This window comes from Tupaia chinensis, unplaced genomic scaffold (assembly GCF_000334495.1).
Source record: "Tupaia chinensis unplaced genomic scaffold, TupChi_1.0 Scaffold000595_1, whole genome shotgun sequence".
Classification (NCBI taxonomy): domain Eukaryota; kingdom Metazoa; phylum Chordata; class Mammalia; order Scandentia; family Tupaiidae; genus Tupaia; species Tupaia belangeri.
The window spans coordinates 1769479-1795556 of NW_006160111.1; the positions used below are offsets into that span (position 1 = coordinate 1769479).

Consider the following 26078-nt stretch of genomic DNA (forward strand, 5'->3'; position numbering starts at 1 on the left):
CTTGCTGAAGAGACAGAGAGATAAAAAATGAGAAATCTCCCCCCAGGGGGGATGGCCCTGCTGCAACCCCTTCTCCTCCATTCTCCTCTCAGGATTTTGGGCATGCACGCCCATGCATCTAGCATGAGTTTTAAGCTAGATGGGTCTGGGGCTTGAACCATAGTCGACTACGTGAGAGTCCAGTGAGATAACCATTATGCCATATGCTGGTCCCCCAAACGATTTTATATGTAGCCATAATACATTTTAAAAATGCATTGAATTTATTCTTTGTATACAGTTTCTTATTTTACAATTAAAAGATCATTCCTTACAATTAATAATTAGTAATTCAGTTAAATTTACTTATTTTTGAAAAAATCAGGTTTGAGAGTTATGATTTTGTTCTTATTTTGGTGCTCTATTTCTTTTTTTCTTTTGTTTTGTTTTGTTTTTGTTTTTGTTTTTGTTTGGGGGGGGGAGAGGTTTTCGTTATAGGGCTTGTGCGCTCGCCAGACAGACAGAGAGAAACATAGAGACAGAAAGCGAGAAATCACGCCCCAGGGAGGATGGCCACGCCGCAATCCCTTCTCCTCCATTCTCCTCTCAGGATCTTGGACACGCACGCACACATGCCTGGCGTGAATTTTAAGCCACCGGGTCCGGGATGCGAACCACGGTCGACTACGTGGGAGTCCAGTGACATAGCCATTATGCTAACTGCTGGTTCCCAGGTGCTCTATTTCTTAGTCCATTTTTAAGATGAGAAACTTGGGCTTTATTATCTTTTAGGTCTCTTTCAAACACAATATAGTACAGATATGGAAGCTTATTTTGAGACAGATGTCAAATTTATCTTTCCATGTAATTTGACAACTGCCCCAATCAATGTGAATTCAAGTTTATAAAAAGTTGTATCATTTTTTTGTCTCTCTTTTTTCTTTTTTTGTGAGTTTTTTGCTAGAGGGTGCACCAGACAGAGAGAGACAGAGAGACAGAAAGCGAGAAATCACCCCCCAGAGGGGATGGCCACGCTGCAATCCCTTCTTCTCCCTTCTCTCGGGATCTTGGGCATGCACACACACGCATCCAGCGTGAGTTTTAAGCTACCGGGTCAGGGACACGAACCGCGGTCGACTACGTAGTAGTCTAGCGACATAGCCATTACACTAACTGCTGGTCCCTTTTTTGTCTCTTTGAAAGAATCTGAAGCTGGAAAATGCAAAGTGGCTATCGATGCCTACTTTTTTCTCACTGGAAACTGGAATGAAGGTGCAGTCTATGTGAACAAACCTGAAGGCATGAATAATATGTGTGAGTTTCCATGTGAAAGTACTATAAAGGTAAAGCAAATTTATGTAGCACTTTCCCATTTGCCTCCTTAGCTTACATAATAATTGTCCTAATTGATAAAAATGCTAGAAATGTTAATGTACAGATTGTTTAGGGTACAAGATATACATAGCTTAATTATTTTTTATTTTTGTGAGGTTTTTGCTATAGGGCACGTGCGCTTGTCAGAAAGACAGAGAGACAGAAAGAAAGAAATAACCCCCCGGGGGGATGGCCATGCTGTAATCCCTTCTGCTCCATTCTCTTCTCCAGATCTTGGGCACGCATGCACATGCACCCGGTGTGAATTTAAGCCACTGGATCCAGGACTCGAACCACAGTTGACTACATAGGAGTCCAGCGACATAGCCATTAAGCCAACTGCTGGTCCCATGTAGCTTAATTTTAACTTTGCAAATAAATTCTCAATAATCTATTTGCAAATCTGTATTTTCTACGTTTATTATAGGGGAATGTAACAAAAAGTTTGAAGGACCATTTCATCCATATTCTTTTTGTGTTCTATTTGTGTTATAATGTGCTGACTGATTAAAAAACATTGTGATACCACCTTTTGTTCTGAGATAATAATAGACTACCATTGTTCTCTGGGTATAGTTAAAACTCTAGGAGATTTCCAATCCCTGAGCAATCTTACCAAACTTCTGGAACTTGTAGCAAGAATAAAAAGAAAGGTCTGTCTCCTCCTCTCACTCCCATTTTGTGCAAATTAGAATTATATTTTTTAATATGAACGTGAGTACAAAAATGTTAGGATCTTAATTTTATTTATTTATTTACTTTTTATTTTGTTAAGAAAGGTTTTTGCTATAAGGCACGTGCCCTCACCAGAGAGACAGGAAGCAAGAAATCTCCCCACAGGGGGATGGCCACGCCACTATTCTTTATCCTCCTGTCTCCTCTTGAGAGTTTGGGCACACATGTACATGCACCTGGCGTGAGTATTAAGTCACCAGGTTCAGTACTTGAACTGCCATTGAATATGTGGGAGTCCAACAACATAACCATTACGCCATCTACTGATCCCACGATCTTAATTTTAAATACATTAGAGAAGTAGTTTAAGAGTTTTCCAAAAAGTTCAGAGAACAAATTATTTGTAACCTCTCTTATCTCTACACAATCTTATTTGGTCATTATACTAAAAGGTATCCAAATTCTAATTTTATGTTTTGTGTATCATTAACATGCAATTTTTACATAAAGATTTGCAAGCCTCTCTCTTTTTTAAAATTGTTATTCTTTTCATGAGAAAGAGAAAGAGAAATAGGCACCAATAAGGTCTTCATGATGCAAATTGCCCTTGGCCTCAGCCAGGCGCGTGCATTGGCATGTACAGGGAGGTCCCTGGAAAGGAACCCAGGGCCTTGGTATGTGGGTCTATCTGCTTTACTGCTGCAACACCATGTAACTTCCATAAATCTTTTTTCTTTCAGTCTTCCTTTCTTCTTTTTCTCTTTCTTTCTTTCTCTCTTTCTTTCTTTCTTTCTTTCTTTCTTTCTTTCTCTCTTTCTTTCTTTCTTTCTTTCTCTCTTTCTTTCTTTCTTTCCTTTTTTTTCTAGAGGTTTCTTATGTTAGGGTGTATGCCCTCACTGGAGAGAGTTAGAGGGAATGTGAGAAATCACCCTCCAGAAAGCATGGCCATGCCACAATCCCTTCTCTTCTTTCTTCTCTTGGGATCTTAGGCATGCACGCACATGCACCAACATGATTTTCAAGCCACTGGCTCCAGAACTCAGATGGTCAACCATATGGAAGTCCAGCGATCTATTCACTACATCACCTGCTGGCCCCATAAATTATTTTTTTTTAATGAACATATCCATTAACATTAATCTGATCTTATGAAAAATAATATGTCACCTTTTCCTTCAAATCCACCAAATATTGCTGTGACAGCTATAAGAAAATAGACCTCAATTTCCTCAGACCTTTTAAAGCGTGCCCTCGAATATGGTTTTTTATGTTTTTACAATTCATAAGTATATGGAGTAAGCGTAGAATGTTTTCCTTACAATGTATTTAACCAATCACAAAAACTTAATATGTTTTCCTTACAATGTATTTAACCAATCACAAATACATGAATATGCACACAGCTAATTCAATTAACACTTTTAACTTTAATCTTTAAGATACACTTAATTTTAACATACTAAAGATAAGTATACAATATTTTAATAAATTTTCTAATTAAATAACTGTAAAACTTTTCTTAGAAAACAAATCATTTTTAACAGCATATATATCTATATTTACCATACTCTTTTACTCTTTTATAATAAGTTCAAATATTAAATAAAGTAAGCACTTTTTTCTGATTTTAGATTTTTACCCTAGGATGCATGTGCTCATCAGAGAGAGATGGGAAACAGAGTAAGAGAGAAAAAGTCAGAAATCACCCCAAAGGGTGATTTGGATGGCCAGATTGCAATTCCTTCTCTTTGACTCTCCTCCCAGGGTTTTGGGCACACACATACATACGCCAAGATGATTTCCAAGCCACCAGTCTGGGACCTGGACCGCACAGTCAGCCGTGTGGGATCCAGCACATTCACAAACGTATCACCTGCTGGCTCAGCATTACTTCTTCAGAGTTCGTAAAATACACAAAAATAATTATCCAAGAATATGTTAGCCATTTTATCTTTTCACCATTGCACATTTTATATAACTTTAACAACTTTCTAACATAGAAGAAATAAATATAAATATAAATCTCTTAAATACATTAGTTTATCCTATTCCATAAGAAACAAAGGTATATTAAAACCATATTTGGAAAATATGTGTGTATTTTCCTCCATTGAAAGTCATTAATTCAGTTAAATATGTGTAAGTTCTTTAAGTTGACTAAAATTTAGAAATTGCAATTTACACCATTATGTTAAATCCTTCTGGTTAGTGAAATGCATCATTGTAGTAGAATAAAATATTCACAAAATTAGTAACTTCTATAAAATTTTCAGTATTTCAGTTTTACGCTTTTATAATCACAGATAGTTTGAGGAAACAGAGATAGTATGGGTCTTCTAAAGTTTTAAATAATTCTAATTTATCTAAGGTGTCATTTACTTATTAGAAAATTACATGGGCTCTTTTAAAATAAGTAAACCTCTTTTGAATGTATAAATGAATACACTTCTGTATTTATATTTCTTCAAAAGTGAAGATTTTTTTAGTTTAAGCCAAAAGCTTTATAGGCTTAATTTTCTCTACATCTAAGAGATTAGCGACGTTACCCACACACCCAGGTTCACTTTTCTTCTTTGTTAAAGTTTTTGCAAGAGGAAAGCATTAATAAAGCACACAATCGTTTTTCTTTTCTATTTTTTACTAGCTGAACAATAGTCTGGGTATGTTCATATAATGATACAGTTTCTATGACCAATTTTTAACATTGTAACTACTGATTTACAATCATTATACATCTTTGTGGGATATGGCAAGTGTTTTGCTTTATTTGTTTTGTTTTGTTTTGTTTTGAGAGGTTTTTGCTATAGAGCACATGTGTTTGCTAAAAAGACAGAGAGAAACAGAGAGATAGAAAACAAGAAATCATCCCCTGGTGGGATGGCCACGCCACAATTCCTTCTCTTCCATTCTCCTCTGGAGATTTTGGGCATGCACACACACGTGCCCAGCATGAGTTTAAGGAGCTGAGTCTGGGACTCAAACCATGGTACACTATAACTCTAACATAAATATTACTCCATCTGCTGGTCCCCACAGTAGGCTTTTTAGGCATATACAGAATGTGTAACAATCAAATCAAAACACATATTGACCCTTCAACAAACCAAAAATAGATAAGTGAGATTATGATCTATTAATTTAAAGTTCTTCCTACACAAAAAAGGGTAGAAGAAAAAAGCAAATAGGAATAAGATGGACTATATACATTCAGGCAGAAGCAAGAAATTATGACTACAGAAGGTTAGTTATTTTCTATCTACAAAAAAGTAGTAGATTCTTAAATGCAGAAAAACCATTTCACACATACACACACAAGCTCTAGTTATTATGGGATGTTTAAACAATAACCCATATACCTGACGATTTCAGAAAGCCATATAATTAAAACTGTAATGCTTATTAATCCCAGTAGTATGACAATTAAAGAGGGATCTAGTGCATTAAATGGAGTAATCTTTCTATTAGACACATAGGACAGAAAATTTCCTCATGAGATTTTTTTTTCCTTTTTTGTTCTATTACATCTGTCAAATGAACAATCTTGTTCATGTCAAAATTTCCCCAAAGTGGCCACTGCAATTTCAGATTTCCTTTGAGAAATTATTCCAATTAGAAAGATATGAACATGAATTCTAATGTGAAAGGAGAAAGGTGTGGTTTGAGGCATACGACTGAGAAAAACCTGTGAAGACTCAATCAGCTAGCATGCGTGACGGTCTTGTCTCTAAAATGTTTCAAAGATGAGTCAGTCACAACCGAAGGCCAAATAAGGAGAATTTACAAGGTTTTGAAAAGGGTACTCAAAGAAAAATTTTCCACAGAATACTAGACTGATGTGACCATCTAAACTCAGTCATCAGACCACCTGCATGATGAAGCTACGTGACCTGTGGTTGTCTTCTTCCTATTGACTCTTGAGACAGTGATGATGATGGGGAGAGTCATTCTCTAGGTCAAATTGGATCATATAATAAAAGGTTTCTTAGGTTGCGTTCCTATTGACTCTTGAGACAGTGATGACGATGGGGAGAGTCGTTCTCTAGGTCAAAGTGGATCATATAATAAAAGGTTTCTTAGGTTGCTTTCTTATTCTGAAAAGAAAAAAAAATTGTAGAATTTGGAAATAAGATGAAAAGAAATTGGAGATGAAACCTGATTCTGTACTAAATTCCCTATCAGAATTGAAGAGAAGAATATCCAGTGGTTTCAAAATAGTAACTACACTATTTGCTAGCCAGGATCCTGAGCCCTGGTAGCGAGAGCATTTTAAGTGGGTATTTGTGGATTTTTGAGTTTGTTGTTTTATCCTCCCAGAGATCACTAAATTTTTCTGTTGATTTTGAAAATTAATTAGGCTACATTTACTAGACTTTTAATTTAGACCATATATTTAGACCATATAATTTAAGTGATTATTACTTTAGACTTTCTATGATAAAGGAAAAAACACCTTGGATGAGTCTTAGTGGTGTCTCAAAAAGCAGGCATTGCGGAAAGATATTTATATGGTGCTAGAGGTGGGAAGTAACTAGTAAGGGGCGAATAAAAGCTCTGTGCTACTGGCACAAGATAATGAGAATCTTAAAATGAATCTTTATGAGCAAGTTGTTAGTCTTGGCAAATAATTTATGTTAGTTGGTCCATAGTCTTATTTCCCAGGAGTAAGCATTTCATGGAGCAAATAGTTATTTTGGATTATTCTCAGTATTTGTTAATAGATGACAGGAAATTAGGTTTATTTCTGTTCTCATTATCAAACACTGAAATTCTAAAAGTGTTCTTCATTTATTTGTGTTAAAATGTGCCCTTTCTCTGAGGTCCTTTTTAAATGCAAATGCTTTTGGATATGAAGAGCATAAATATAACTAAGTTTACCTTGTTTTCTATACTTCTGCTACAAAAAGGTTATAAGTTTATATATTTTTTACAAACTACTCTTGCGAGAAGCTACTCTCTAAGCAAAGCGTAAGAGTCAAAGAACACAAAAATTAGAATGTAAAAGGTCTTTACAAAGTTTAATCTACTTCAGAATTTTCAAGTAGGCTCAAGTCAGTAAATTTGGACATTAGTTCATCCAGATACAATTTTAAAATATACTTACATATAGCTAAGAATATAATTAGGACAGTCCTCTTTCCCACAGCCTGACCACACATTAGACAGTTTCTTCCTGACTAAAACTCCTGCATTTATTTTTTATGGAGAAAGTATTTCAGAAAATTAGCCATTATAGATTCTTTCCCTGCCATTTAAAAATGTATGTACATCTTTTCCAAGCTTCTAGACATATTTTACAATGCAGGGGTATCTTTATCAAGAACCTTGGGTCCTACATTCAAAAATGTAAACATTAAAGGAAATAGACCCTTATTCCCAGTCTCTGCAACACAAAAGGACTACTCCCAGAACACATCTCTGCAATTTTAGGAGTAACACAATGTGCTTGACATATTCCATTGATCAACCTTCCCCTTAATATCTTCCAGCAATTTTTCACTAACTCAAACTTTTTTTATAAATACATTGCAAATATCCTTCATTTAGCTTAACTTATATACAAAAGAAGTTATTTGAAATAATATTGTGTTATATTTATACATGCATAAAAATAAATTATCAAGAAGGAAATTTCCAGCAGTTTTCCTTCAGTTTTTTTCCTAACTGGGAAGAAAAGATCACCCACTATTGAGATTTGTCATTTTATTACCTTTTTTTATTAAGTAAACTTTTAAAAAATGTAAAATTGGCTTTTCATACAATAAAAAATTAATAATCGATAATATGTGTTGGGTTGTCAGGAAAATCATGACGTAAAATACGTCATGATTTTCCTGACAACCTAGTATTTATATGTTGGGTTGTCTGGAAAATCATGACGTATTTTTTTCTATGAAAAAAATGTGTCATGATTTTCCTGACAACCTAGTATTTATATTATGTATCTATATAGTTACTGAATTTTCTCAAATAATATTTATTACCATTTATAGCTTTTATACTAATCTTAAGCATTTAAATAAATACCAACATTATTCTTTGATAAGAAAGTTTTTTTTATTTTAGTTTTGTCAGAGGGCATGTATATTCACAAGAGAGAGACAGAGAGTGAAAGGAGAAAGCAACTTCCATGGAAAAGGGTCACACTGATATCCCTTCTCCTTCATCTCTCACTTTTTGGGATTTTGAGCATACACACGCACACACCCAACCTGTTTCTAAAACTCCTGAGTTCAAGGACAGAGCCATTATGCTAACTGCTGGTCCCAAGTGATTGATATTTTAAATTTACCTTTAGGGATTAGGAAAAGATATCTGGAATTCAATACTCCATGAAAGATGCACTTTCTTATGATAAAATTACCTAACTCTGTCAGATAAATCTATGGGGTATGTGTGTGAAAAGCTTTCAAAATTGTTTAAATACTTGTTTTTAAAAAAAACATAAAATAATGACTTTCATGCAACTCAAAATTGTTTAAATACTTGTTTAAAAAAAAAAAACATAAAATAATGACTTTCATGCAAATAAAAAATATATGTTTGAGGCCAGCAGGTGACATGGTGGTGGCTAAGGTGCTAGATCCCCCATGGCTGATTGTGTGGTTCAAGTCCTGGATTCATCAGCCTGAAAAGTACACTGGGCACATGTGCATGCATGCCCAAAATTCAGAGGAGAACATAAGAGAAGGGATTGTGGCACAGCCCTCCAGCCAGGAAGTGGTTTCTCACTTTCCCTCTCTATTACTGGGGAGCACACACACCCTATAGCAAAAATAAATAAAAAATAAATGTGTTCTAAAGATATTATTTAATAATAATTTTAAATAAGGAGTCCATTAAATAACCCACAATCATGGGAAAAAATATTTAGTGATAACAGGAAATGACCTCCTTACTTGTTAGATCTGTTTATTAATATAATACTTTTTCTACCATTATCCCTTAACTTTTATACAATATCAGTATTTTTATTAAAATCAAATACATTTTTTTAAATCTGTATAATGGGTATTTATTTGTTTGGCTTTTAAATGATTTGACTATAAATTGAATATAACTGTTGAAAATAATGTTCATATATTCAAAACTAAATTCTTTTATACTTATGAGAGGAATATATTTTTAATTTTTTTGTTTTTGGAGAGGTTCTCGCTATAGGGCGCGTGCGCTCGCCAGACAGAGAGAGACATAGAGACAGAAAGCGAGAAATCACCCCCCAGGGGGGATGGTCACACCGCAATCCCTTCTCCTCCATTCTCCTCTCGGGATCTTGGGCACACATGCACACGCGCCCCGCGTGAGTTTTAAGCCACCAGGTCTGGGACATGAACCGTGGTTGACTACATGGGAGTCCAGCAACATAGCCATTACGCTAACTGCTGGTCCCCTAAATATTTTTAAATTTCAGTTTCTTTTATACATTTAATCACATATGTCACTTTGCTTGCAAAATGAATATCCCAACATGTACACATTTCTTACCAGTCCAGTTGAGAATACTATACACATTATGTTCAAGAGATAATGACCCATTTCTTTGTCCCATAAATGCCTGACCTATTTTTCTCCTTAATGTCCTTCCTCAGACCCTTCTCCTTTACCAACCCTCTGCCCACACTGTATCTGGTATCTATAACCATTTTCTATGTTTCCATATCCTCTAGTCATTCAGTTTCAGCTATAGAGTGCAAATTGTCGGTATATATTAAGTGGAGACTTACAATGACTCTCCTTCATAGCCTGGCTTACTTCACTCAGCAGTAAATCATTATTTTAATACATAAATAAAGCTATGAAATTCTATCTGAAATGTCTATTATATTGTTTGTAATTGGTATTTACAAAATTCTTTTTTATTCATAGATTTGTGCAAATGGACACAGTTTGTTGAGCAATGAAGACAGACGAGGATACATGTGTCCATATGTTCTCAGATGGGCTGGCAAAATGTATCTGAGAAATACAACTGGCTATCAAGAAAATGGGTGTCAACATGAACTTATTTGTAAAGATGAAATTAATAAACCCAGGTATTTATGTATGTTAGAGCAAAGAATATCACCTATGTATTAAAAAGTTCTAATTACACAATTAAGTCATAGTTGTACTGCTTCATATTTTATGGCAATCATTTTTTAAATGATTGGAATTAGAGTCAACAGGTGGTGTAATGGTTAAGGCATTGGACTCCCATGTGGCCAACTTCAGTGAGTTCTGGACCCAGTGGCTTGGAACTCACACTAGGTGTATGTGTGTGCATGACCATATTCCTGAGAGGAGAATGGAGAAGGGATTGCAGTGTGGCCATCCTGTCTGATGGGTGATTTCTCATTTTTTGTCTCTCTGTCTTTTTCTTTCTTTCCAGCAAGTGCACAACTCATATAGCAAAAATCTCTCCAAATAAATAAATAAAATGATTGGAATTTATATATCAGATATTTATATATACATATGTAGATAATCATAGATTATGTTATAAAAAACACATACTATATAATACATATAACAATTCATGTATTACACAATACCATAACCAAAAAATGGAAAGAAAAAAAGATCTATGTAGGAGATACTTCTCTATATCACACAGTAACTACTAATATAATTTTGTAGTAAGTTCTGATGAGATGTATATGGAAAGCTCCAGAGCAACTATTTAAGAAATGATTCTAATAATATAGGAAAAATAGGATTAACTGAATTAAAATATTGCCCTAGATAACAGTTACATAAAGGAAGTAGTATCAGAAAAACAAAGGCACAAAAAGCCATGAAACATCTGAGCAATGAAAATGTAAAATGGCAGACATAACTTCAATTAGGTTAATAGTATTTACAATGAATAGATTAAAATATTCAATTTGATTATGAGAGCAAATAATTTCTAGACTTAGACAACTATAGGTCAGTTAGGGTGGCACAGTGGTAACAGGATGCTCTGTGAGGCTGAATGATGCTTAAGTTACAGATCAGACACTGATTAATGTCTCAGGGTCTCCCCGTACCTGCTGGGAGCACACATGTGTGTTCATAATCCTGGATGTTGAGTCTGGAGGGAATCACAGAGTGAAGTTCCTGCTGGGCTGGCCTCTGGCTCTTTCTTTCTTTCTCATGGAAAATATAAAGAATAACAATTTAAGAGACAGCAGATGGCATAATGGTTACATCACTGGACTCCCATATGGCGGATCACAGTTTGAGTCCTGGACCCAGTGGCTTGAAAAATCATGCCTGGCTTGTATGCATGTATGCCCAAGATCTCAGGAAGAGAATGAAAGAGAAGGGATTGTGTCATGGCCATCCACCCTGAGGGGTGATTTCTCACTTTCTTTCTCACTGTCTCTGTCTTTCTCTCCAGCAAGCACACATGCCCTGGAACCAAAAAAAGAAAAAGAAAAAAAAAATCCTGTCTCAGAAAAAAAAAAAAAAGAATAACAACTTAAAAAACAGACTAGTATATAATGTACACAGAAGACATACTTTACATTCAAAGACAGAAAATAGGTTGAAAGTAAAAGAATGGGGAAAAAATGTACCATTCATATAGTGACCAGTTCAAGAGCAGGAATATGTCCTGGTAGACGCTGCTACTTGTCAACCTGATACTTCATGGAAGGCTCCAGTTTGATTTCCTGTCTATGGCAAAAAGCTGGACATAGTAATGAACATGGGTAGTCCCAGGAACTTGGAAGCATCATGACATAGACCCCATCTAAAAATGGAACAAATCACCTTCCTCCTCCTACAAAACTCAATAGTTACAAGAAAGCTGGAGAGTCTGGGTTGTACTTATATAAAAGTAGACCTTAAAACAGAAACAGTTTCTAAAGGAAAAGAAAGACATTTTATAACAGCAAAAGGGCCAAACCATCAGAACATGAGACAAAGATACAACAGAGTCGCAGAATACATGGAGCAGCAACTAACAGAATTGAAGAAAGAAATAACCAATTCAACAACAGTAATTGGAGACTCTAATACTTCACTTTCAATGGTGAATATAACACTTGGCAGAAAATGACCAGAGAAGAAAAAAGATGTGAACAGCGCTATAAATAATGTAGAACTAGCAGAGATGTATGAAATACCATTCAACAACAGCAAAAGAACCTTCTTCAATGCAAAGGGAACGTTTTGAAGATAGAACATATGCTGCAATATAAAACATATTTGAAAGGATTCAAATAAGGAAAAGAATGTTCTCTGAAAACAACTGAGTAAGATTAGAAATTAAGTTAATTTATATTAATGTGGAAATTAAATATCATAATCTACATTAACCAATGGACAAACAGAAATTACAAGAAAAATTAGAAATTAAAATGAAGGCTGTCCCCATAGCACAGTGATTACATTTTGTTTATGTTGAGTCAGATCACACAAGATCGATGTCAGTTAGATTTTTAGTTAAAATTGTGATGTAACTGAAAGAAATCTAGAGAAATATCTTCGTAGATTTAAGATGGAGGAAATTTTGTTTGCAGGAGAGACAAAGAGAAATGGAGAGGAGAAAGCACCCTCCATTGAGTAATGGGCTCCCCACAATCCCTTCTCCTCTATTTCTCCTGCTTTTGTGATTTTTAGACATGCACACACAAGCACTCTGCGTGTTTCTTAAGATGCCACATCCAGGACCCAAAATGAGCTTCGAGCATGTGGGATCAGATTGGTTTAACTATCACGCCATAGACCTGGACCAACAATGAAGAACATTTTATACTAAGCTTGCAAATTAAAATTTATAAAGCAAAAGAATGAGAGATGGCCACACCACAATCCTGTCTCCTCAATTTTCCTCTTGAGATCTTGGGCATGCCCACACACATGCGCTATATGAGTTTTAAGCCACTGGGTCTGGAACTCGAACCACAGTCAACTCTGTGAGAGTCTAGCAACATAAATATTATGTCATCTACTGGTCCCAGAATTAATATCTTAATATCTGGACTGGACTGTTAAGTGTTTATGGCTGATCTCTTTTTGGTTTTGTTTGTTTGTTTGTTTATTTTCAGTTTTTCTGTAGGGTGCATGAGTTTACCAGCGAGTCAGAGATCAATCTATCCACCCCAGGGGGGATGGCCATGCTGCAATCCCTTCTCCTCCAGTTGCCTCTTGGGATTTTGAGCACACATGTGCATGTATTCAGCATGATTTTCAAGCCATTGTATCTGTGACTCAACTGCGCAACTGGCTGTGGTATCCAGCACCTTAACCTCCACACCGTCTGCTGGCTCCACTCGAATCTCTTTTTCAAGCTTCAAATGTATGCCTAAGTCACCAATTCCTATTTGCAACCAGAAGTTGCAGAACAAACTGAAATATGTTCATTTATACACTTAACAAACATGACTGAATAGCTTTTGATTGAAGACATTATGTAAAATGTTGTGGAATTACATCTAATCCTTGTCCACAGGTAATACACCATTCATAGGTAAATTTATATTATCTTCAGAACACGTCATGATTGTTCTTTTTCATTGACAAAGCAAATATCCATTTAATGTACTAAAATAGCTCATTTTTCTAATGAATTTATAAGTAGTATGTATTTTTGCAATGTGTTTTTGGCTTTCTTTCTGGAAGGTTTAAATTAAACCTATTTCCTTTACAGGCTAGTTTAGGAAATTTATGATTTCTATGTGATGCTAAATATAACCAAAATACTATTTTTCAGTTATAAGCAAGAGTTCAATTTCAAAGTGTAAAATTTGAAAATCCATGATAAAATTAGTTATAGTTTCAAAATCTATTTCTGTAGAGTCAGGAAACTTGTAAAGAAAAGACTTTTATTGAATTTGCCACAGAAATATATTTTTACCAGGGTTTTCTTAAACTATTTCTGAACCAAGAAGTCTAATAATTATTTATTCCTAATATTATTGTAACTTCCGCCACAATGTCGGTGACTTTTTTTTTTTTTTCGCTATAGGGCGCGTGCACTCGCCAGACAGACCGAGAGAGACATAGAGACAGAAAGCGAGAAATCACCCCCCAGGGGGGATGGTCACGCCGCAATCCCTTCTCCTCCATTCTCCTCTCGGGATCTTGGGCACACACGCACATGCGCCCGGCGTGAGTTTTAAGCCACCGGGTCTGGGACATGAACCGCGGTCGACTACGTGGGAGTCCAGCGACATAGCCATTACGTTAACTGCTGGTTCCCAATGTTGGTGACTTTTTAAATTAAAAAGTTGACTTGTTTATTTTATATTGAGTTTCAATATTGGCTGTACTATGCAAACTTTCCTACCTCCCAAAAACTAGTTTTATGTGCTTCCCTTTTGCCTTCAATGACAAAAATAAAACAGAAACATAAAGTAAATGACTACACATAAAAGTGGAATTTTTTGGTTTGTTTTGGATTAGTCTTCATATAAATAAACCATATTTTCTCTAGTGGTTAGATTCTTTTGTTTCCTGTAGTTACATGGAGGATATGTCTATTTTTTTCTCTCTACACCTTGTTTCTTTAAACTCTATAATAAAATTATAAGTTATTAATTCATGTAAATAATTCTGAAGTTGGTATCATATTATACATATGCATACAAAAATTAATTATAATAAGCTTCAGTAAAAGCAGTACTTTTGCATAATTAAAGTTCATCTATGGATTGAGTTAAGACCCAGCTCATGTATGCAAAGTTATCCATCATGTATTGTTTTTCTGTTGGGTGTGCTCTGATACGTATGCTAAATATTTAAAGTCTGACTATTTTATAGTTTTAGGTTTTCTGATTTCTCATAATTTAATTTCATATCTCAAAAGATAAGATATTTTTATGCAAGTTATATGACTTTGTGTTACCTGGACCAGTTTTTATTGTACTTCATAATATCTACATAGGCTTTTATAGGTCTAACCTTTTTACATTGCTTTTCAAAGTATCTTCTAAGATGCAAAACTTCATGAAGTTATACAGAACATTTAAGATGATGACCTTTCTCTCGAGCATAGCTTACTCAGTTTTAAAATACATTTGATGATTAGTCAAACAACATTAATGGGCCATAAAGTGTATATAAGAGATATGAAACATAACCTTAGAACTTAGGGTAATGGAAGAAGATATTCAGTTTCTGCTAACCCATAAAGTATTTTTAATTTAAAATTCTAAATGATAAACAATGTTGTTAATCACAACATTTAGAAATGATACTATAATTTTAGCTTACAGATATTCACCTAATGGGTTTCTTTCTTTCTTTCTTTTTTTTTTTTTTTTTTTTTGAGAGGTTTTTGCTATAGGGTGCGTGCACTCGCCAGAGAGACAGAGAGAGAGACAGAGAGACAGAAAGTGAGAAATCACCCCCCAGGAGGGATGGTCACGCTGCAATCCCTTCTCTTCCATTCTCCTCTCGGGATCTTGGGCACGCAGGCACACGTGCCCGATGAGAGTTTTAAGTCACTGGATCCGGGACTCGAACCGCAGTCAACTACATGGGAGTCCAACGGCATAGCCATTATGCTAACTGCTGGTCCCGAGAGTTTTTTTCTTTATGGTGAGTGTGCTCGCCAAAGAGAAAGAGAAAGGTAGTTAGAGGGAAAATGAGAAATCACCCCCCAGGAGGAATGGGGATGCTTCAATCCCTTCTCCTCCATTCTCCTCCCAGGATCTTGGACATGAACACAGACTACGTGGAATGAGTTTCAAGCCACTGGGTCCATGACTTGAACTGTGATTGGCCATGTAGAAGCCTAGCAACATGACTGCTACATCATCTGCTAGTCTCTCACCTAATAGCTTTCTGTCTTCTGTCCATCACATCATTTTCTTGTTTCAAACTTAAGTATGTTTCAATTTTATTTATTTAATAATACAGTTAGTAATATATTCAGAAAGTCTTGTAATTTAAATTACTTTTGCAAAGTGAACATTTTTTGTAGGTAGAAAAGACAATTTAATAGTAAAGAAGGATTTTAGAAAAGAAGTACTCCCAAAAGACTATTGGGCAGGCAGGTTGCTAGGTAGCAACTGTTGCCACAAAGTGAGCATTTGTTTGAATATACGGAATACTTTAAATGATCAATAATAGACATAGACCAGTGTAACTGTCATGGTATTTTATCAGAAATGATGTACCTGTCACTGGACAGACATCAGTTTCATAGCCACTTATCCTCCTCTAGGTATCCATATACACATCTATCAGCATTTACGTGAATATTATCAATTACGATGACAAAGCGTTCAATATACAGTACATGGTTGGATAAAAGTGATGAGTATTTATGTCAATTGGAGAAATTTATTATATGCACTGATTTTGAGGAGAATAGTCCTTCTTTCTAAGGGCAGGTTGGAAAATTCTAGAGTCATTTCTGATATTCAGAATAATTGGCTGGAACAGCTGGCATTTAACAGGTGAGGGTGAATAATGAATGTTACAAACCTTTCAAGACACAGAACAGTTCCAAAGCAAAGAAAAAGCATTGCATAGTTTACACCATTTCCAAAATGTTCAGCATACATTAAAATGTATACAAAACCTACTTATAAGCATCCTAGCCTATATCTGAACTTTACATATGGATACAAAATATATTTTTACAAAATTTTAATAATCATTAGATTTCCTAGTCATAAAACTTTCATGTTAATCAAATAAATTTTATGACTTATTTAAAAATCCTTTGGAATTTGTTAACCATATTGGTAAGTTCATTGTTTAACTCAAATTTCTAATACCAAACTAATACTCTCAGTCTTTATGGTTGCACCCATTTCACCTATGACAATTCCGTGTATGAGAACAAATAGCTAATAGGTAAATGTATCTTCTTGTTCAGTTACTTGGTAGTATTTTATATAGAAGGGTTGCTCTCTCTCTCTCTCTCTTTCTCTCTGTATGATAAGACCAAAAAAAAAGTTGAGTGGCATGTAGTGGCACAGTGGTAACTCAACTAGATTCACACATCCTGGGACTTCTCTGAACACCTTAAATGCATGTTTGCTAATGAGCCAGGCTAGCTGAGGCTGGAGTTAGAGAGTGGTGTGAAGACCCTATTGGGGTGTCTCTGTGTATCATTCTGTCATAGAAAAAAATATTTTTTTTAAAAAATGAATTTTAAAAATTTCTTAAATTTGAAATGAATAGGTAGTTTTTCTAGTAACCATATAAATATATGTATGCAATACATACAAGAGTCAACATTTTTAAGATATCAACAAATCAAGATTAATTTATAGAGAGTTAAATAAATATAGACCTTCAGATTGAACAGGATATCCCCTCTATTTAGGAATTTTTTAAAAGAAATTTTTAATGAAATAACAAAAAACATTAAGACTAAAACTAGTAGAGTTGACACACATGACTATTATATGTAATAACCTTGGCATTTCGCATAGGGCACCATACAGCTAATCACCCCTTCCTAAACACTTTAGAAAATGAACGAGCACTGCTAATAAGTAATCTACAAGAATATGGCTAAAACTAATCTGAAATATATATATATATATATATATATATGTGTGTGTGTGTGTGTGTGTGTGTGTGTGTATGTGTGTGTGTGTCATGTGGCAGTTATTTCCAATTACTCTAGTTACAATGGCAGGAGGATTTTATACAAGGCAAATAATTAAGTTCTACCACTTTATTTTAGGCAACTCTGTTGTAAGAGTGTTTGATAGAGTAGACAACAGAGTTCCTAGCCCAGAAAGAAATACATTTAATCCTCTTCCATGAAATAAAAATGTACAATTTAAGATTTTACTGATGAGGAAATCAGGGCATACATACATATTTATCAAATGAGTGAGAGAATTAGAACCAAGTTTCTTTCTCTGAGGCTATTGCTTTGAATACATCAAACCATCTACCATCCTGCCTATATCATTAACAATCTTGCTGATCTTTGGCAAAGTGCATAAAACAGCTACGATTTTCACAGCTAAAAGAAGACAGCCTTCAACTAATTGACCTTGAACATTTTTGCTGGCACCAAACACTTCCATCATATACATTCACAAGTGCAATGACTTAGGTTCAGGAGGTTAATTTTCATTAATAATTACAAGCAAAGTGATTTGACATTGCTCTTCTCAACTCATTCGCATGTTTATATGCTAATTATGTGGCCTTTGAACACTTGCTAAAAGATACTTGAAAATCATAATACTTTACTTTGTTATTTCTTTTTTACCTCATGCTTTCTTTTTCAATTTGTGGATGTGCAATGTCATTTTTTAAAACAATTTTTAGGAGATATTTTTGCTATAGGGCATGTGCGCTGGCCAGAGAGACAGAGAGACAGAAAGTAAGAAATCACTCCCGGGGGAATGGTCACACTATAATCTCTTCTCCTCCATTCCCCTCTTTGGATCTTGGGTGCACACACACACACACTCACTCAGCCTGAGTTTTAAGTCACTAGATTCGGGCTTCGAATTGCGGTTGACTACGTGGGATGCCAGGAATGTAACCATGACACCATAAGTGGTCCCATGTGCAATTTTTCCTTTAATCAAAGGAATAGGTATGAATTTATTTTATAATGTATGGCTACATTAAAATGTCATTTCATAATCTATATCATTTAAGGAACGAGCCCAAGAAAATTAGTTCAATGTCTAATGACTACATAATTAAATGAGGTACTGAGAAGGTTTGTGTATGTGTGTTTGTATGTGTGTATGTGTGTGTGTGTGTGTGTGTGTGTGTGTGTGTGTGTAATGAAGAAAAAAGTGGAAAATTCATGCCACTTTCAGTCCAGAAAATCTTCTTGTTTTTGTGATAGGCAATCAGGATCTCAATATTATACCTAAAAATATTTTCAAATAAAATTTACATAAATATGGATGATATTTCACAAATACTTTCAATTACAATGATATCAACAACTATTAGAAAATATCATGGAAAAATTTAAATTACTATAGGAATTAATTAATTTTGTAAGTACATTATAGAAGCAAAGTCACATCGAGATTTTAAACATGCATTAACTTTTTTTTGGCTAGAAGGTTTGTGCACTCACCAAAGAAGGACAGAAAGAGGAGAAAGCATCGTCCATGGCATGTGATCTTGCCACAACCCCTTTCCCTCCATCTCTTCCTTCTTACAAGATTATGGACTCTCATGTACATTTGTCTGGATTGTTTCTCAAACCAACGGGTCTGGGACTCAAACCGTATGATCAACCATGTGAGATCTTCTTGCCTTAACCACCAGGCCAAGGAGCCAGCCCAAAATATGTACTTTAAAATTTTTAAGTATGAGTTTATGTTTGTATTAATGTATTCCAGGATAAGATTAATTAAAACTTAAGAGTATTGGGGCCTGCTAGTGACGTAGTGGCTAAGGCACTGGACTCCTATGTGGCCAACTGCCATTTTGATTACTGGACCTGGTGCACAGGGCACATGTGCTTGCATGTCCAAAATCCCAAGAAAAAAATGTTGAACGGAGTGTGGACTGGTCATCCCCAATGAGGGGTGATCTCTCACTTTCCCTCACGGTGTCGGTCCCTCTCCAGTGTCCTATGGCAAAAACAAATAAATAAACAAATAAATAAATAAATAAATATAAAGCTATTATGAAATTTAAAAATTAACCTAAAGGATATTTGCAATTTCCCTTTAGATATGTGTTTGATGGATAATTGTCCTGAGAAATCAATTTCCAGTCATCTATTACATGCATGGTACAAGCATTCCTCATTTTATTGTGCTTCATTCTATTGTGCTTCACAAATAATGTAGTTTTTACAAATTGAAAGTTTGTAGCAACTCAGCATTGAGCAAGTCTCTCCATTTTCCAACAGTGTGTATATAAGTCATGTAACTGGATTACTCTTTGTAATTATTACAATACATCAAACTTTTTATTATTATATTATTATTATTATACCTCTTATGTTGATCTGCAAACGATGACCTTTGATATTACTATTTTAATTTGGGGGGCATTACAAATCACACTGCTGTAAGATGGTGAACTTACCATAAATGTGTATGTCTAATTGCTCTGCTGACTATTGCCCATCTCTTCTCCTCTCTATGGGCCCCCCAGAGAGTCAATAATATTGAAGTTATGCTTATGAATAACCCTATGATGGCTTCTAAGTGTTCAAGTGAGAGGAAGAGTCTCACATTTCTCATTTTAAATAAAAAGTTATAAATAAGCTTAGGGATGGAGGCATGTCAAAAGCTGAGATATACAGAAAGCAGACATCTTATGCCAGTCAATAAAGTTGGGAATGAAAAGGAAAAGTTCTTGAAGGAAATTATTGCTACTCCAGTGAACACAAATAAAATAAGAAAGCAAAACAGCCTTATTGCAGGTGTGGAAAAATATTAGTGATCTGGATAGAAGATCAAACCCACCACAATACATGCTTGTGCAAAAGCCTAATCTGGAGTGAACCCTTAACTTTCTTTAATTCTACAAAGGCTGATAAAGGTGAGGAAGCTACAGAAGAGAAGTTTGATGCGAAGAGCGTTTACATGAGGTTTAAGGAAGGAGGCTGTCTTCATAACCTGAAAAGTGCAAGGTGAAGCAACAATGCTGAATTAAAAACCGTATCAAGTTATCAAAAAGATATAGCCAAGACTATAGATAAAATGACTACAGTAAACAATAAACTTTTAATGTAGGTGACAGAATCTTATATTGGAAGATGATATCATCTAAAACTTTAATAGCAAGAGAGAAAAAGTCCATGACTGACTTCAAAGGGCAGGCTGACTCTCTTGTAATAAGTTAATGTAGCTGGTTAATTTAAGTTGGAGCCAATACTCATTTACCAAAACTCTCTGAACCCTTAAGGATTTTGTGAAATCTAGTCTGCCTGTAATCTATAAATGAACAAGTCTGGATGACAATATATCTCTTTACTATACTATTTACTGAATATTTTAAATCCGTTTTTGAGACTTACTGCTTGGAAATAAAGATCCCATTCACAATGTTATTGTACATTTACAATGGACCTCATTACCCGAGAGCTCTAATGGAAATGTACAAGGATATTAATGTTGTTTTCATGCCTGCTCACACAACGTTCATTCTGCCACCCATGAATCAAGGAGTAACTTTGACTTTCAAGCCTTACTATTTGTGAAATGTGTTTAGCAAGACTGTAGCATTCATAGACAGTGACACCTTTGATAAATTTGGGAAAAGTCAACTGAAAACATTCTGAAAAGGATTCACTTTTGTAGGTGCCATTAAGAATATCTGATTTGTGGAAGGAGGTCAAAATATCAATATTAGCAGAAATCTGGAAAAAAATGTATTATGACCATCGTGACTGACTGAAAGACTCAAATCTTCACTAGTGGAAATAATTGGAGATGTGGTAGAAATGTCAAGGGAACTAGAATAAGAAGTAGAGCCTGAAGATGCAGCTGAAATGATGCAACCCTCATGATAAAACATTAATAGATGAACAGCTACTTCAGGTAGCTGAGCAAAGAAAGTGATTTCTTAACACACAATCTATTTGTGGTGAAGTCCGAGAACACTGTTGAAATGAAAACAAAGAATTTAGAGCAATACATAAACTTAGCTGATGAGAGAATGGAAGGGTTCGATGGGATCGACTCTAATTTTAAAGAATTTCTACTGGGAGTAAAATGCTATCATACAGCATCGCTGTTACAGTACAGTATTTCATGAAAGGAAGAGTCCATTGACATGACCTGCTTCATTGTTTTCTTATTTTAAGAAACAATCAAAGCCACTCCAGCCTTCAGTAACCACCACCTCCATTAGTAGGCAGCCTTTGACATCAAAGCAAAACCTTCTATCAGCAAAAAAGATTACAGCTTGCTGATGGTTTAGTCATCATTATCATATTTTAGCAATAAAGAATTTTATGATGATATCTACTTTTTTAGACATAGTGCTATTGCATAGTTAATCGATGACAATATAGTGTAAATGTAACTTTTATATGCACTGATAAACAGAACATTCTTGTGACTCACTTTATTGTGATGTTTGCTTTATTTCCGTGGTCTATAACTAAATTCACAACATTTCTAAGGTACACCTGCATATGCATACATACCCACATTCAACCCACACGCTTCCTGTCATTTAGCACCATCAGAGTTTATGGTATATCCTTCTTTAAGCAGAAAACATATTTGAACTCAAATCTACTTGGCACCACAGTTCTTTTCACTCACAATGCACAAAGAGTGAAATCATTTTCTGTCTAAAATAGACACTTTTTATGAGAATATTTTTAAGGTGTGCCCAACCATCATCTTTCTTATATAACTGTGTCTGTGTAGTTAAATAAACATGTGACTTAAATACTTGACTATATCAAAGTAAAATATATGACTAATGAAGTTCTTTTTTTTTTTGTATGTTTCAGATGCAGCTGTTCACTTAGTTACATCGGCAGATTCTGTATTGCCAATTGTGAATATTGCTTAGAAATCCAGAGTACCTCATTGCATAGACTCTGCCTGTCCCATTTGCACAATTGTAACTGTAGCTGTCTGCAAAGATATGAAAGAAACATCTGCGAAATAGAAACCGAAGATTGTAAATCTGTGCCCTGCACAAATGGAGCAAGCAGTATACATTTAAGTGGACCTTTCTTCTGCAAGTGTGTGCCAGGATTTACAGGCAAGTATTTTCTGAAAAAATCAAAATCTCTAGTGGATAATGTTGTTAATACATTTATTTGATATGTCTCAAATGTGTCTAATGATTAGTATTGTAGCATGCTTTCTCATTTAGCAAAGTAAAGATTGCCTTCACTTGAATAACAGGATTGCTTCTTGGGGCAATTTAATTGCTGACTTCACATCCTTGCTCATGCAGATGAGTGAGGCTAATAAGGCCAGGCTAAGCCAGGGAGAATGTAATGGTATATGTCAGAGGTCTGCAAAGAAAAACAGGCAACCATAACCTCCCAATAACTTTCCCTCAACTGCTTCAATACTGCACTTCAACCTTCTCTTTAGCTATAGAACTACAGTAAGTGCCAGCCTTTCAAAAGTTTAAGAATAAAACATTGGTTTTAGTATTATCAGGGTCAGTTTAAGCACCTAACCTTAATAAGGTTTAAAAAAAAATCACAAATATACTAAATACTCTATAATGTCGTATGCGTGAGACAAGAAGTAGCTAATGTAGCACTGCAGTTTTAATGTAAATTATCAGAAGTTAAGCATCAAATTTATGTTACTTGAAATTTTATGCTTGCCCTTACATTGAAGTGATATTTATAATCATTTCAAAACTTTTTTATTATCACTGCTTTATAAAAATAGTACAGAGGCCACACAAAAAAAGTACATTGTCACTTATAAATCACACCTAAACTTTAAATTAAATCATTTTAAAAATATTTTACCCACTTTTGTATCCCATTTTATTAAACAGACCCAATTCTAAAAGTTATTTAGATTTTCATCTTAACATAAAAATATTTTTATGCTTTGGCATTTCAAGTAATATGTTGAAGATTTTGGAGGCAATTTAAAAAGATAAGTCTCCAAAATGAAAATAGTGATTTCATCGGAATAAATACATGTCCACCCAGATTAGTTTTTTACAGAAAAAAAATGCATTTGCATACACATTTGGTAAACTTGCCAAAAAGTTTGTTGCATTACTCACATTCAATCTTGTTCCAAATTAAAAAAAAAAAAAAAACAGCACAAATGGTGCTAGCATAATTAAAATATAGGTGATGTCTTACAGAAAAATAGATATTGATTTTATAACATATAATATCTTCCAAAAATTAGTACATACATAAATTTAAGACACAAATAAAATGCTGAGTTAGCTTAATTTTCAAATATATTGTTAATAAGAGAAAGTATAATTTGATATTTGATGTGTAATCTGTATGTATATATACATTTGTATCTGTACACATATAATCAATGAGAAATCTATCATATTATGTATCATGACTGTGTATTGGTTGTACATTCAATGATCATTTTATATATATATATATATATAACACACACACACTATCCATACAGTTATACCACATATATACATACATTTACCACTGATGCATAGTATAACATTGATACGACCCATTTCCCAAGTTAGGGATAGAAAATATGATTTTTTTTACATTTCATATTGAACCTAGTATAAGTCTGGTAAACCCATATTATTAGCAAGGCCTATATGTTCTAAAAGGTCTGTCTCTTTGCACTGAATTATTAAAAATTACCCTAACAGTTTCCTTATTTTGCAATAGCTGGTTCTACTTCTAAATGTGCCACATAGTGAATTATAAAGGATCTGGTATGTCAGAATTTTTTCAGGAATGAATATTTTTCACTGAAAGAATATTTGGAAGGAGTTTAGAATTAATGCCCATATTCCTAACTTCACCTCTCTTGTTTCCCCACTCTAATGGTTTTACTTCCCTCTATCTAAATTCTTCCCATCTGTCTTATTTCTCCCTTTATACCTAGTTTCTCTCTCTTCCATATGTTCCCCTCCCTTTTGTTTTCACTTTGTTCAATTTCTCTTTCCCCTTCACATTTTTCTTTCTTCATCTAAAGAACACAAATGTGTTTCAGTAGAAACTTGTTACCATTTTATAAAGTCTTACCATGCCTTTCAAGTCAGTTGTAGGCATCTTTTATTTTCCCATCTACAGCATCTTTGGGGGGAAATTTTAGTTTTAGAAAGTATTTCCAGTTTGCATATCAGTTTCTGTATCTCCAGACCAGATGACAAGCTTTAGTGTTCATGAGAATCACCTGAATGTCCTGTTACAAAGCGTAGATGGTTGATCCCACCTCTAAAGTTTCTCATTGGGTAGTTCTAGGGCCTCGTAGGTCTGAGGTGATGCTGCTGCTACAGGTTCGTGAACCACTTTGAGAAACACTATTCTAATTCATTAAGTTATATTAATGAAGAAGGTGTATGTGAATTGTGAATCCTAAGGCATAAAATTTACTTTCGAGTGGGAACTACAGTTTAGCATAGCATGAGGGAATTTACTATCTATCTAATCTCTGCAGGAGACTACAAAACCCTGGAGTGAGAGGCCGATACCTTCATATACGAAGGACATGCATTCATATGGATCCTGTGTGATTTAAATCTGATTCCGGTACTATTACCTGAAACTATCCAAATGTTTAAACTGAGAATAATTTCAATGGGGTTATTTTTTCTTTTCTTTTCTTTTCCTTTTTCTCACTTTCTTTAGTTCCCATTTTATCTATATCTTTGACCTTTTAGTAACAAATTCAAAACTTTCTTTCTTAACTTTCTCCCCTTGTTCTTTTGACACGTTCAACCCTGCTATTGTCTAAAATTCTTTGTGGTCAAAATAAGAGCTCTCAACTAGTTGACTAAATTCTTATATATAATTGTCTTTCTTTCACATATTCTGGATTTGTCCTGCTCTTTGTCTTAAATAAGTGTCTTTTCTTACTTTTATAATAGTTTTATTAGTAGATGCAAAAGACTGACTTCTGCTTTGAACAGTTGGGGAGGTCCTTCTTTCCTGTTTGAGATGGGCCGAGCTAAGCTACCTTGATTATAGTCCTTTCTTTTTGTTTAATTTTCATGAGGCTCCTATCCGAAAGTAAACTCCTTTCCTGCTACAGATTTTTATACTGTAAATTTGACTCAGAAAGCTCTGTTATTTCATTGGCTCCCAAATATCAGTTAGAAAGTCTTCTTTTTTTCTTATTTAAATTACCTGGGGAATTCAAAAATTCCAAATCTCAGGCATCAACAGTTCTTCCCAGACTCTTTTTCTTTTGTTATCTGTTTATTTCTATTCCTGCAGAAACAGTATTAAGTTTCAACCAGGTGTGCCCTTCCACTAGAACCTAGCTCATGTCATACACTGTCAATTACTGATATCTAATTTCCCCTATTCGAATATATGGGTTTATTTCCTAGATGTTACCCCCTGTATAAGGTAGTATATCATAGGACTCTGGCGATTTAAGACATTTTAAGTTGGTTCTGTATAACAGCTCACTGAGGTCATGGGAAACTCCTATAATAGTTTCTCTGTTAAACCTAGAACTAACAGTGTGAGGGCAAAAGCTTGTATGACTCACTAATCAAGTCATTCCTGC

The 26078-nt window shown here is 34.7% G+C and overlaps 1 protein-coding gene across 1 annotated transcript in view; it reads left to right on the forward strand.

Annotated features, from left to right (window-relative positions):
• Positions 1-22623, forward strand: part of EYS (EGF-like photoreceptor maintenance factor) — a gene marked incomplete at its 3' end in the record, with an annotated part of 294002 nt that extends 271379 nt beyond the window's left edge. Inside the window, 3 exon segments of the mRNA XM_014591537.2 lie at positions 1183-1322; positions 9892-10058; positions 22367-22623. Coding sequence (XP_014447023.2) covers positions 1183-1322; positions 9892-10058; positions 22367-22623 — 564 coding nt within the window.
• Positions 22624-26078: the final 3455 nt, after the last annotated feature.